Source organism: Prinia subflava, chromosome 18, assembly GCF_021018805.1.
Source record: "Prinia subflava isolate CZ2003 ecotype Zambia chromosome 18, Cam_Psub_1.2, whole genome shotgun sequence".
NCBI lineage: Eukaryota > Metazoa > Chordata > Aves > Passeriformes > Cisticolidae > Prinia > Prinia subflava.
In genome coordinates, this window is record NC_086264.1 from 3,865,480 (window position 1) to 3,879,647 (window position 14,168).

The window sequence follows — 14,168 nt, forward strand, 5'->3', positions numbered from 1 at the left end:
TCCTCTCAGCCCTGGGCAGGAAACCTCTGGGACCATGTTGTTGGTCAGAATTTGGGCTGTGTTTAAGACTGACGCAGGTTAGGTCAATGTTTACCCATAGGTGTGGGGTTTGGGCCCAACATTGAGCTGCAACAGGATTAACGTGGCAGACAGTGCATTGTGTTGCATCCTGAGATTTTACATGCTCCCTTGAGACTTCCCCCCTGGATGTGGCTATGGTGGAAGGTGATGCTGCCTCACAGTGAGAAGGTAAACCTGTACCTCCTGGTACAGGGCATTGCTGGCCTTTGTCTCTCTGTTGTGTCATCAGACCATGGGAATTTGCTGCTGTCACTGCCACTCCACCTGGGGGCTGCATCCTCCTGACAGCCCTTACCAGCCCCACACACAAGCTCTAGAGGTGTGTCTGTGGTGTGTGGGAGGTCATCCCTGGGACTGCAGTCACCCCTAGGAGTATCCTTTTGTTCCATAGCAGCCAGATGCAGTGCTGGAGACACTCCAGGTTTATAAGCTTCATAGTTTGATTGGAAAAATCACTGAAACAAAAAATGACAGTGAAGTTTGTCAAAGTTGTGCTGTCAGATCCCACTTAACAGTCTGTGCTTCGTGTTGGAGGTGGTTGTGTATTTGCAGGGAATTAGTGCTCCCTTCCAAATTCAGTCCAACAGATCCCAAAGGCTCTTACACCAATATTTTATTCTTTACTTCCCTTTGTGATAATTTATTATCCAAATTGCTATGAGCAATTCTTCAATTTTTCCTGGAGAAAACCACATGGCAGAGACAGCTTGCAAAGGACTCCAGACTTGTTTTTGGAGAAGAGAGTGTTGAGAGCTGCATCTGCCTGTGCTCTTGTTCCTACAGCAGGGAAAAATATGCTATGTAAAGTCGTATTTTCCAGTGCTTTCACTTAGAAAAGCTCTTCCTGGGAGACAGGGAACAGATATTTATTTCTCAAGTGCTCCGACTGGACTGGGAGCACTGAAAAGATGAAGAGTATTTTAATTTATTTCCACCAGTTTTCGAGACAATCGTGGGCGTGGGTATGTTCGTTGTGGTCTGGTGTTTTCGTGCTCTATGTCCTAACGCGGTGCCCCGGTACGCACACAGGACGGACACTTCGGAGTGACTCGCTGCTGGCGCCTGCTGGCCGAGGAGCGGTACTGCAGCAAGAGGGGGCGCATGCGCACTGACTCGAGCGGCTCCATGGGGAAACCTGCGGGCGAGAACGCGGTACTGCAGCAGGGAAGGCGCGCGTGCGCACTGTCTACGAAGAGCCATTTGTCACGTGGCCATTGAGGGCGACGCGGAAACAGCAGTGCGCATGCGGAGTGGGGGATAGGCGCCCCGCATCGCACGGTATTTAAAGGCGGAACAGCGGCCGAGATGCGCATGCGCTCTGGCGTTCCTACGCAGAATTCTGCCGCCCTGTGGGAAACGGCCGGTACTGCAGGGCAGGAGCCGCGGCGACGATGCCTGGGGCGGCCGGGCCGCTCCCGCCCGTGTGGGCCTGCAGTGCGCAGAGCGCCGAGCGCGGAGCTGCGGCGCAGCTGCAGCCGACGCGATGCCCGGGAGCAGTGTGGGAGTAGCGCGGGTCCCGGCTGCAGTAGCGGCCGTCGAGGGACGTGGCGAGACAATGGAGGAGCCGAGGGTTGCTGTGGCTGCAGCCGCGTTGAAGGTGAGCGGAGACCAGAAAAAGCTTAGAGAGTGGTACGGCGCCTGCAGGGGCGACTCCGGAACAGGCAGCGAGGACTTCGCTGCGGGCGCGGGGCGAATGAAGACTGTCCCAGCGCGGGCACGGAACCGGGAAGTAGCTGCGGGGCTGCGGCTGAGGCTTGCGGCCTGCACGGCGGGGCCTCCTGACAGTGTTTTTCTTAGGAAACAAACACTGGAGTTTGTCTTAGCCCGGCTCCTTGGCAAGGGGCAGCGACAGGAGAGGGGAGCAGGAGGAGCAGTGTGGGGCGCAGGGAAGAGGTGGCTGGGACTGGAGGTAGAGCTTGGGTGTTTCTTTTATTAGTATGAACGTGCAAAGCAGGGAATGAGGTGGGATGGAAGCACTGCGGGTGCTCCGGCCAGGAGAACTAGGACTCAGGAGAGGGAGTCACTTTCCTGAGCTTCTGAAGTTCCACTTGTCTCTCTCAGGAGTAGTCATGCAAAGTTTCCCGTTTGGAACTGGGCTCCAAAACGAAGGAACCTGAAATTGCTGCTTCTGGTAAAACTGTAAGTATATGAAGCTTGCTGCTGTAAGCAGTCAGTAACTTCCACTGACATTTTAACTATTAAAAATGGTGACTTTTATTTTCTCGGCATACAAACCACTTGGCTTTTCCATGCAGAGTTTGCTGAGGCTGTGAATTGCAATTCAGAGCACCCTCAGCCTGATGCTTGGGGGCATTTGGCAGGTAGAAAACATTCCTGTCTGACCTGGATTTGGATGTCTGTTTCCAGATTTATTCAGACTGGGAAAAGGCAAAGAGGGTGGTGGGAAGGGCTTTGTCCCACGTTTGGACAGCATCCAGGCAGGGATGTTTTTGAAATACCTCTTGTCTTTGCTTTCCCAGCTCAGGGTTCAGTTGGTGTTTGCTGAATGGGGTGTGAAGAGGTCTGTGTTGAGAGAGTGGGAGACAGAGACACTCCTCCTTGGTATGTCCTGGGTGGGCAGAGAAATCTGATATTGCCAGTATGGGTTTGTGGATATTTTGGTCAGTCAGGAGTTGCCAACATGTCTTGGGTGTTGTTGATTCAGGGCAGAGGGGAGCAGGGCTTGATGGACACTGAAGCTTGGGTGTTTGGTCATTGCTGGAAGTAAGCAGCTGGGCCTTCTCTGAAGCTCTGCTGGGTGTGGATTTGTGTCCTGTCTGGCCTCAGGTTTGTGCAGCAGGTGCAGACTGGGCAGGTTTGGGGCCTGGACTATCCCAGCTTCATAATTCTTTGTCACTGTTTGTCTCCTTGCAGAGGTAAAGAGTCCGTCCTTGGCTATTTGCTCCCTGCAACAGCAGAGCCCAGCCCTGAGGTTCCTCAGTGTTTGTGTGACCCCCTGTCAGTATCACCACAGCTCCCTTTGCTATCTCCCTGCTGAAGGGTGGGAGCTGCGCGGAGCCAGGAGTACGTTGCCTTTGGAGAAACTGCTGTTGTATTGTGCATCTGCAGAAGTACTGAGTATCAAAGAGTGGTTTTAGGGTTTGAAAAAGCAGAACAGGGAATAGACAAATCAGCTCCAATAGGCTGGGGACCATCCCTTGTTATTTACAGAACACTTAATCCAGTAGTGAACCAGACCTGTGGCAGTGATTCTAAGAGTTGTACTTTTTTTCTCAAGGTCGCTGGGAAGCATGGGACAAGAACTAAATGATAACTTCTTGTCAGCCTGGCAGAGAAGCAGCAAATTGTGGTGGAAGAATATCCATGAGTAGCTGTGAGATGATGATCTACAATTTTAAAATGAATCTGGAAAGGAAACCACATTATTTTGAAGGAAAACTTCAGGTGGAACATGTGAGAAAAATTATTTGATGAGAGATTTCTTTGAAGCTAGAAATATGTTGATGTTAGGTTTTTTTACATAAGGAAAGCATCTGAAAACAGTCCAGGAAGGTTACAAGAGGATTAGTAAGGAGTTGAGGACACACTTGGGATTGCTGCTGCCTCATCTGTTGCTCCTGCACTCGCAGCTGGTAGTCTCAGGATGGTTTGGCTGAAGTTAAAATTGCCACTCTCTGCAGAACTGCATCAATATTCTTCAGTTCAAAGGGAAGATTGTCCTGTGTGTTGACTTTTTAAGAGCTTTAGTTTTGCCTAAGAAAGACGTAGTCTTGGTATTGTATTCAGCTAGAATAGTGCCTCTGGTAACTTTTGAAAAGAGATGCTAGAGCTTGGATTTCTCTCTCTTACATGGTCTTGCCGCTAAAGAAAAGTACTAAAGATGCCTGCACAGGCACAATTGGGTGCTCTGGAAGTCAGGAGTGGTTGTGACTGGTTTTGGTTGGGACATTGAGCAGATGTACCCTACTGATTTATTTGATCTCCTTTGGCTCTCCTGCTTGAAATAAAAGTGCCGTTCCACTCCATCCCTTCCGTAATTCTGGCGTCATTATTTATCCTGTTATGGCTGGCTAATGGGTGGAAGAAATGCTGCCTGAAGTGAGGTTCCACAGCAGATATGAGCAAGCTTCATGAGCTTCAAATGAGTCCTTGTATGTGAGACAGAGGCTTACTTCAAAAGCTCTTCAAAGGAGAAGGTATTTTTGAGGCTTCCACCTAATTCAGTTAAACCTTTTCTTATTGCTAATGACAGACATAAGGGTGATGGCCCCCCAGCATGGCAACTGCTCAGTCTCACACTGAGGCTTCCCCTTGGTCTGGCTCCTTAGCCCCCTGTCTTCCCCCCACACTGTTCCTGTGAGGGCAGTGCTGATGCACTCCCCGAAAGTCAGGTTTGCAGGTTTTAGCTTTAGGCTGTTGTTTGGAGCTCTGCCTTTTCATTCTTGTCACAGCCTGCGCTTTTCATGAACAGTGACTTGCTCCTATAATTCCGTGCTCTGCAGTCACACTTTACTGTGTTTGTGTTTCCTTATGCTTTTTTATTCTTGCCCTTTCCCCACTCAGCAGTTTCACTGCTCCGTACATCTTCACAATTTTAGCTATGTGTTTCTCTAGTCTCTTAATGAAATTAAATAATAAATATGGGAACTAGAGAGTTTTTGCGGGACCATGGAGGCTTGGCTTGGTCTAAGGAGCCAAAACCTACTTTTTAAGAGTTACTTTGTTTATGCCGTTTGTGAGCAGTAGTTCCTGTGGGCTGAGAGCACAGGTGCTGCCTTGTTCTGCTATTGCCATAATTCAGGTTCAATCCTGTTTCAAGCTATGAGTTTTGGCACAAACTGATTAAAACAAAAAGCGAACTGTTTCTAAGTGGTAAGAGTAACCTAATAGAAGTGTAGAATCCCAGAACGGGGCCTGGGGCGGGGCAGAGCTGGGCGGGTCCCTGTCTCTAGAGGAGGGGGCGGGGTGGGGGTGATAGCTGAGTGACAGCGGCGGGAGGCGGGGTGGGCGTAGGGTAGGAGGGGCGGGGGCTGAGGGGTGACAGCGGCACTGGGCAGTTTCGGGAGTGCGCGGTCGGCGGCGGCTCTGGCGCCAGGACTCGCTCCGGGGTTGCGCTCATGGGCAGAGCCCGTGGCCTTTCCCAGCGGGCGGCCCCGGCCCGCCCCGGCCCGGCCCGGCCTCTCCTGCGGCCCCGCCCTTCACCGCCGGCGCGCTGCTCTGGGGAGGGCGGGGTCTGGCGCCATTGTCCAATCAGCGCTGCTAGCGGCGCACAGGAACGACCAATGGCGAGGCAGGGCGGCAAACTTGGGCGTCGGTACCGGAAAGTGCGCGCTCCTTCCGGGTCGCCTGAGGGGCTGCGCGGCCGCTCTCCGGCTGGTTTTGGGTGGAAATGGTGCTTTTTAATGCGTAGTGGGTCTAGCGCTGAAGTTCGGGATGGGCGCGGGAGTAGGTGCAAGGTAACCCCGGGGAATTTGCGGTAGGACCCGCAAGCTGTTGGTCTCTGGGCTTGGTGGCGGCTGGGTCTCCCTGAGCGGGTCTAGTAATACGTAGGAGTTAATTTGTTCAGGTGTTTTCTGAAGAATTATGTATTATATTTGTTCGAGTATCGATTGGTGTACTGAAAATTTGATGTTCTTGCATACGTGAGAACTCTGGCCCTGCTTGTGGAGATGTAAAATAAGCCCTTAGAGTACTCTGGATACATAATCGAAAACACACAGTAGTAAAAGTTACTTTTGGAGTAAGTATTGTAGATTTGCAGAAGTGCTGAGTTTCGAAGAGAGGATTAAGGTTTGTAAAAGCAGAACAGGGAATAGACAAGAGGGCTCCAACAGGTTGAGGACTGTCTCCTTATACTTGTAGAACCCTTAACTCAACAGCGAACACAAAACCTGTGTAAAACCCATTCTAAGTAAGAGCTGTACTTTTTTTTCTCAGAGTGACTGGGAAGCGTGGGACAACAACTGAATGAAAACTTCTTGCAGGCCCTAGCAGGGAGAAGAGCAGCAAATTGTGTTGGAAGAATTTCCATGAGTGCCTGTGAGTTGATATGCTTGACAGCTTCAAAATTATTCTGAAAAGAAAAACATGTTATTTTGAGGGAAAACCTCAGATGGAACATGTGAGAAACATTATTTGATGAGAGATTTCTTGAAAGCAAGAAAGATGTTGATGTTAGGTTTTTTAATATAACTTCTGCTTGAAATAGAAGTGTTATTCCCGTATGTCTCTTCCATTCTTATGGGGTCATTTTTTATCCTGTTATGGCTGACTAATTGGCAGAGGAAGTGCTGCCTGAAGTGTGGTTCCTCCACATGTGAGGAAGGTTTTCCATGAGCTTCAAACGGGTCACAGTTTTTGCTGCCTGGCAAATGTCCTGGGAACTGTTCCACTTGAGATATTCAGGTAGAAATGCAACACAAAAGGTTAAATCTGTGCCTGAACTGAGGGAGGATGTAACTCTGCTGTGATGGTTTAGCCTTGAAAATGGAGGCACTCTTTGGCTTAATCAACATATTTAACACAATGTTAGAAAAAAGATAAAATAGCCATTGGCAGTTGTAGCCCGTGACTCCCTCAGTTCCCTTTCTGGTCTGAGTCTTCTGAGCTCCTTGGAAAGGAGCTGCAATTTTCTCGTTCTCCAGCCGAGGTCACCTTTGGGTTAGGCAGAGCCATTCCATCCCAGGAGGGGCTCTCATGCATGCATGAGATGTTTTTGGCTGTACAGAAGGACAGCCTGATTTAACTTTTATAACCTAAAAAGGTCTTTTTCTAGGACTTGTAGTAATTCAGAAGGTTTTGGGGGTAGTTTTTGCCGTTTATTTCTTTTTTTTTTTCTGCTGCTCTAATGCATATCTGTGATCTGTGTGTATTTTTAGTGCTGTCATGGAGATGGTCCAAACTCTGCTTCTCCTGCACTTCACTGGTTTACAGGATGCACCATAATGTTTTTTAAAAACAGTTCAATGTGGAAAGGAATTTCAGCTGGTGGTTCAGAAGGTACTGTTGGCTGTGATTGAGACTGATTTTGAAGATTTTAGAAAAGGTAAGATTATAGTTAACAATAGATGTTGCTGATTTAGCTGAAATGAATAGATAAGCTTTGCTGAAATCATTTAAAAGTTAGAGGATGGTTAAAAGAAACCGGATTTAAGATAAGCTACCCCAGATCTAGTAACTCATTGCTTGTCAACTTTATGAAAAACAGAGAAACTTAATCAATACAACACCAGACAATTGCAAACCTCCTGTTTCCAGAAAGCCATTGAAATAGTCCTGGAAAACAGGAAACAAAGAATCATCAATCACATCTGCATTGAAAAGGCTGAAAGTTTAGAATAAAGAAGACTTGTTTTACTTCCTCCTTTTGGTGACTACTCCTAACAAAAGGACCACCAACCCATTTCAGGGAACAAACTGCGCATGCTTAATAGCTTTTTTGTCAATTAGCATATGAAGCAGAGAAGAGGAAGTGACAGGGGTATGAATATGCATTTGTATTTTGTGTATTCAATATTTTTGTAAATAAAAGCCTTTGTAATTACCTGTGATGTTTCAGTGCGCATTAGGGAGCTATCCCACCCGCTGCCCAGCATCACAATAAACATACACTTTCTAACTTTAACTGTTAGGGAGTCTTTTGTCCATCACAGTTGGATTTTTGGATTAATAAATCATGATCGCAAAGATACATAGAAGACATTTTTGGTTTTCTCTATTGTGTACCTACTGAGCCAACAGAGAGCAGGTATTCCCTGTGGAACTGTGGGGTTTTTAATCTGGACAGTGCTCTCTGTATCAGCAGCAGGGCCACAGGCAGTTCCATACAGCTTTAGAGGCTGGTGGCTGCAGAGGAGCCTGGGTGGCTGGAGTGATGCTGGCATGGTGAGATCCTGGCTTTGCTCTGTAAGGCACCTGTGTGGTTGCTGTGCTTCTCTGGACAGTTTGAGGGGGGCTGGAAACTGCTCCTTCCTAGAAGATGGAGGCACTGCAAGCTGTGGGCTTACCTCTGCTTGCTGCAGAGCTGGATGTCACGGTTATTCCAGAAAGATCAGAGGAAAGAAATCTAAAAGCTTTCCAGAAGCTGAGTAGGTAGAATCTTGACAAAGGTTTTTGTAATCCTTATTTTGCCATAACATTTTCCATAGCCAGACTCAGCCGTTGGAAGGCTGTCAGCACTGTTTGTCCCTGTCATGGGGATGGGGCTATACCTTCTAGCTCTGGTGAGCAGTGTCAGTGCTCTCACCCGCTGTTGCTTGTGGGAGCCCTGCTGCAGTGTCTGGACCCTTAGCAATCAACCTCTTCCAGAAGATGAGTTTCCGTGTCTTTTCTGAAAGTACAGCCAGCCTATCCTTTTGTAAGAAACTCAACCACAACAACACTAGCTGGGGTTCCTATTTCCTCCCCTTTTCTTGTGGGCTTTTGCAGACCACCCATATGGCATCTTGGTCTGGGAGGTTTGTTCTCTAAAGTGAACCTGTTGTGACAGAAACATTTCATATACTTTCTTGTCAATCAGGTCTGTTCCAAACCTGATCTGGAAAAGTGTGTGTAAGAAATGAGCTGCAGGAAGTGGAATTCACCTGAAAGCCAGTACAAGTCCCATGACCAGAAGAACTTGGCAGGCAGACAGGTCCTGACTTCTTTACACAGGTGTATGTTTACCCTGTCTAGCTCTAACCTCTACTCTGGTATGCATTCAATATTACTTGTTTATTCAAGGTGATAAAGGGCCCTGTGGATATTAGCACTAGTATTGACAAAAGCCTTGGGAAATTATGCAATAGCTGGGAACTCCTTTTTTGTGTTCCAAAGCAAGTCTCTCAGCGACTATGCTGATCTTTTGAGAGGAGCTTGGTGTGATGGGCCAGAGAGGAAGACTCCAGCCTCCTCACTGATGCATCTGAGGAGCCTGTAAGCTTAGAAATGGCTTCCATGGCAATTGGAGCAAGTTCTAGTTGTGTTTCTGTGGGTAGCAGTGCAGCCATAAAAGTGTTTAGGAGATTCAAATAATTAGGTGGAATCTGTTGGTGGAAATTAGGGAACTTAGGAAGATGAAGATTCATCCTTTCTCTGCTGTTCCACTGACTGGGGATGTGTGTGGTGGGAGGATGTTTTCCAACAATAAAACCAAACCACAAAGCATGGAAAACTTCAAATCCTGGTGTTGGTGTTCTCAGTTATGTGAGAACTACAACCAGATCATCAGATGAAATTCATGCCTGGGAGAATGGAACTTGTTGATTTTTTCTGCCCCTGCATATTGGCTGTGAAGGTATTTGGGTGGTTCTTTTGGGTTTCAAATGTGTGTTCCTGAAGGTGGGCAAAAGCACTGGTAACATTTGTTCCCCTAAAGCTTCTCACAGCAGCTGCTGCAGGTGTCTCGGGAAAGCTTTCTAGAGGACCTGTTTCACATGTGGAAAATGGCTGAAGCTGAGGATGGTGTTGGATCTGACCAACTGTATCCTCCAGACATGATTTCTTTCCCCTTTACTGTTTCCCAATATCCCCAAAGGGTTCCCAATCAAGAAAAAAGAGGTAATTATAGAAATGTTTTTCTAAATTAAGCCTTCTTTGTCTGTTTAATAAATTGCTATGGAAATGGCATGAGTCATGCAGGGAATCATAACTAATGTCAAACACTTCTGCCCTTGCAGTACAAAATATCTGTCAGATTCCGTGTCACTGGACAGTGTAGTGTGAAAGAGACTGCCTTTCTTCCAGATGTTTCACCTCTTTATGGCTTAGTGTGCATTTCTTCCCAGTGCAATGGGGGATAGGGAGGTGTAGAATTTGTGTCACTTGTTGAGTCTACTTGTGGAGGTGACAAGCAAAACCTTTTATCTCGAGAAACCATAAGTGTAATGGTCTGCCTCTCATACACATCATATTGCATGTTTGACAACAGGTGTGATGGAGCACAAAAGCACTCGGAGTGCTCAGAAATGCGGCCATTGGATCTAGAGTCCTCTGGACGCCAAAACAAGCTGTGGGGAAGCTGGCTGTCCCTTTATGGTGCACACTGATTTCTGTTATTTCACTTAGAGGATTATGGAGCACAAAAGGGAAAAGCAGCAGGAGGAGGATAAGAAAGCAAGCAGAGAATGTTATTTCAAATGGTAGAACAGGCTAAGGCAGGTCTGAAGTTCATTGTTCATTTTTTTTGTCTTTATCAGCTGTTACTTACAAAGGACCAATTAATATAATTATTGCTTCCCTCCCTCCCTGAGATCTATCTCTTGAAGTCATAGCTGTGGTAGCACAGACAAATCATTCCCATTAAATAGTAGTGCAAGAATTGTGGATGGTTTTAAATGTCTAAAAATGACATGATTTCCTGTAGTGCACATTCCCCACAACCAGGCTGCTGGCTGTGACTCTGCAGAAAAGCATGTGGACAACAAGGAGAAACGTAGGGTGTCTTTTATTTCTTCATTCTTTGCTGTAATTTATCAAAGTGAAGTACAAGGTAGGAGATGCAAGTATATTTCATGGAGTATGTGAATTGTATCATTTCAGTGACATAAAAGCTGTAAATAACAGCCAGGTACTTGTGCTGTGGGGCATAAGAAAAGCTAAATGTTCTTCCTGTCCAGAAGAACTCTGGTTTTTGATCTTAAAGACTGAAAACAGCGTCTTCAAACTGTGGTGGGACTCACACTCTTTTAAAGATTACTTAAAGATGACATTCTTTTAAAGACTGACTGGCTCACAAATTTGCTTCTCTATCCTGAATTTGCTTTCTGCAGTAGCCTTTTGCTAATTAAGTACTCAAATACAATTGCCATGTTTAAGGTCAGAAAATATCAGTTAAAAAGCTCTTAATGCAGATCATGAATAGCCAGGTTTCCCTTCAGGCTGAGTGTTTCTGTTGGGGGCTGTTGTTCTGTATGCTGCTCGAACAAGGCAGAGAACAGGTTCCTACTGGCTGTTCACCACCTGTGGGAGTGTTTAGGTGCTTGGGAGAGAGGTGCAGTCATGCCACTGCAGCAGGCAGTGACTGCTGGACACCTTTAAGGGAGCTGCAGCCCCATGTCTATGTGTGCTACACATAGACTACAGTCTTGAGACAGCACTGTATCATGAAATTAAAGCTCTCCAGTCGGAGGAAGGCTGTTGGACTCCATTCCAACCTCAGTCTTCCTGTGCTGCAGTCAGGTGGGTTCTCCCTGCGTGGAATTGGGAGCAGGACTGGAGCTGTAATTGCCTCACGTTCTCAGCAGTAGCCTGTCACAGGTGTAGGTGTAAGCCCAGTAACTGCTACAGAAGCTAAAATCAGTTTCACACAGGATTCCACTGGGAAGTTGGTACGCTGGAGGTAGTTCTTTACTACTGCTGGGCACACATGAAGTGCCCCTTCCTGAATGCCTTTGTGAAACACATTGAGTGTTGTCGGGAACTGTCAGGAACCTGCCAATGCTGACAGGTCTTAGTGCATTTTGTTGGTTGGTTGAGAAGCAATTGCTTCAGTGAGATTTGGGTTATGCTTGCGAGCATCAGGTGAATTAAAAAGAATTGCTTGTGTCGTTAATGCTGCTGGTGTGAGGAGGGTGCTATTGCTGTGGGACCTGTTGACATGGCCTGGCAGTGTCCAGAAATGCTCCACCATGTTCTGTCTGGTTGGAGCCAGCCAAGGTAGACCAAACTAATTTTGATTACTTCTATTAACTTGGGAAATAGAAGCCAAATCTAAAAATCATAGAATGGAATCATAGAATAGGCAGGGTTGGAGGGGACCTTTCTTTAAAAGTCATGAGTCCTGCCCCCTGCCATGAGCAGGGACACCTTCCTTACAGTCTTTCTAAATTGTTCTTCCTTCCTGTCTTGTATGATTATGAGAGAGAAATCCCAGTGTTTGAGGTGGGAGTTGTTCATTCCCCCTTCAAATTTGATTTACAAGAATGATTAATTGCATCTCTTTGCAGCACTAAATGTGCTTCTGGACTTGGAGCTGAACTATGAACTATGTGCAGGTTTGGGTTGATGAAAGAGAATTTGGTGGCCAAAAAGCACATCTTGGCTTTCCAAGAGAAGTCACAGGGGTTACACTGGATTCTGGGGTAGCTCATTGGAATTGAGCTCAGTTCCCCAGGACTTAGAGTGAATTGAAGGTAGTGCCTAATGTGGCATATAAGAGGACATAAAGCAAACCCCAGATAATTTAGACCATCAAAAGCATCAGAAAAATGAATTTTGACAGTCTAGTAGATGACACATTACATCAGGGATTACAAATTCATTTGAGGAAGAGACCTCAAATGTTGCAAGAAGCAATTGCCCTGTGCACAATTTCACTGGAGTGTAGCAGCTGCCGGGCACTCCCCCTGCCACAGAAGACCTTCCCCTCAGGGACAGTCCCATAACCTCACACCACGAGATGCAACTGCAAGCTCCCATTTCTGTAATGCACAGAACAAAGGAAATGCTTTATCAGGTGCAGTTCACACCTGCACTGGCAGTCAGAAACATGCTCGAGGTTCACATGGGAGCAATGGGAGAGTGGCAGGTCAAGAGCTGAGCTCCAGCCAGGAGCCTCTGGGAATTGTGTTGGGCCAGCTTCTCACCTTCTCTCTCTGTCCCTGACAGCCTATTTGGCACAGGTGTCTGGAGACTGCAGAAAGGCTTCTGTACCCCACTGTGAGCCTGGAATGGGACAGATGGTGGCACAAGGATGGACCGGAGCAAACCCGTGCTGCTGGGATGATGCACAGTGCAAACAAAGTGCTTGCCCTATTTGGAAATGTTTGCTTTAAGAAGCTGAGCTGCTAAGGTGGAGAGCAGAACACAGGGAACCTGGTTGGAATGCACAGGTGTCTGTAGACATTTCCTAATCATCCTTTCAGGCAGTTCCTGGAAACTTGTATTTACGAGGTATTTTGTGAAGGAATACATAGCATCTATACCTAGCAGGTGAGTAATTGTCAGCTGCTTTGTGGTAGTTGGCACGTGGAAAGTAGGCCAGGTGGGAGATGGAGCACTGGTACTCTTAAACTGAAAAGGAAACAGATACCCATAGTTCTGAAGTAAATCAGAAGCCCAAGCTCATAATAACCATGTTGATTGTCACATAGGCATGTATTTGTTTCATTCCCCACAAATTAGTACTCATGATAATGAACATTTTCATACTTGTGATAATCTCTTCTAATAAATGCTGTTATGTGTAGCTGACCAAAGCAGAGCAGCATTAATAAAATGTTAAGAAAAAAAGTTAAGTAGAAAAACAAAGCAGGAAAAAAAGGGAAAAGGTATCTTTTGGAAATAGTAATTTTCTCCTGAAGTTGGCAGAGAAGCTATGGTGCAGACCTAGCAGAGACACATGAATAGATACGTTGCTGTGAACTGGAGGGCTGTGCTAGTGCTGGGGGGTCTGCACACCTGGAGGAGGGACTGGTGGGCTTCTTGGTGAGTGTATAAACATTTTGTGGGGGTTTTTCAGCCCCTTCTTGTACTTTTATAACTTTTATTTGAGTTGTCAAATTAGCTAATATGCTCAAAAGACTATGTATGACTCTTCCCTGTGCATGAAGTCTGCATAACAGCCACTTCAAAGAGTGTCTCCAAACACTTGGCTTTTTTTGATGGTAAATTTCTAATCCATCCGTTCTGCTTCACTTTGAGTAGAACAATGCTGTTGAATCAGTTTGCATTTTGGCTGGTGGGGAGAATTCTGATTCTTGCTAGAGATGTAGCTTGTGCATGTCTCGGCTAAATTGTCGTAATGTGGTTTATTGCTCAGACTAATCACTAAAAAAGGTGAAAAAGCAAATTGAGATCAAAATGGTCTGTGTTGCACCAGTCTGCTGCAGCTGAAATAGGACCAAGCAAGGGAAGTTCTGGTCTCTGGAGAGATTTCTGCATATGTCAGCCTTTTATATTTTCACTGCTGGATTTAACCCTAAAACCCATCTAGCTGTAGGTTCTGGTGGAAAGACTGAGCTGAATAAAAGCTAAATGGACCTTTTCATGAGGATTTAAATTGTTTAGGAACCTTACCTGTCTCTTGTTCTTTCCTGCCTGCTTTTTCTCCAGTCTCTGCTTCTTGTAAATATGTAAGCTTTTTTTCAATTGCTGAAGTCAGGAGCATCCATTGTGCCTGCTGCTGCTTTGCCTGCATGCTTGTGCCA

The 14,168-nt window shown here is 46.4% G+C and overlaps 1 protein-coding gene across 7 annotated transcripts in view; it reads left to right on the forward strand.

The window, feature by feature from the left end:
• Nucleotides 1-1,216: 1,216 nt before the first annotated feature.
• BMP3 (bone morphogenetic protein 3) overlaps nt 1,217-14,168 on the forward strand; it is a 115,993-nt gene continuing 103,041 nt past the window's right edge. For 2 of the 7 annotated variants that reach the window (XR_010082610.1, XR_010082607.1), the window contains exons 1-4: nt 1,539-1,678; nt 2,143-2,220; nt 5,980-6,081; nt 6,921-7,087. Coding sequence is in view for 1 of the 7 variants with exons in the window: in XM_063415214.1 (XP_063271284.1) it covers nt 1,387-1,678 (292 nt within the window). In the remaining 6 variants the exon portion in view is untranslated. Of the gene's footprint in view, nt 1,679-2,142; nt 2,221-3,319; nt 4,068-5,979; nt 6,082-6,920; nt 7,088-7,299; nt 7,586-8,560; nt 8,706-12,627; nt 12,952-14,168 lie in introns of those variants that run through there. The other 5 variants (XR_010082606.1, XR_010082608.1, XR_010082609.1 and 2 more) reach the window with 5 other exon arrangements.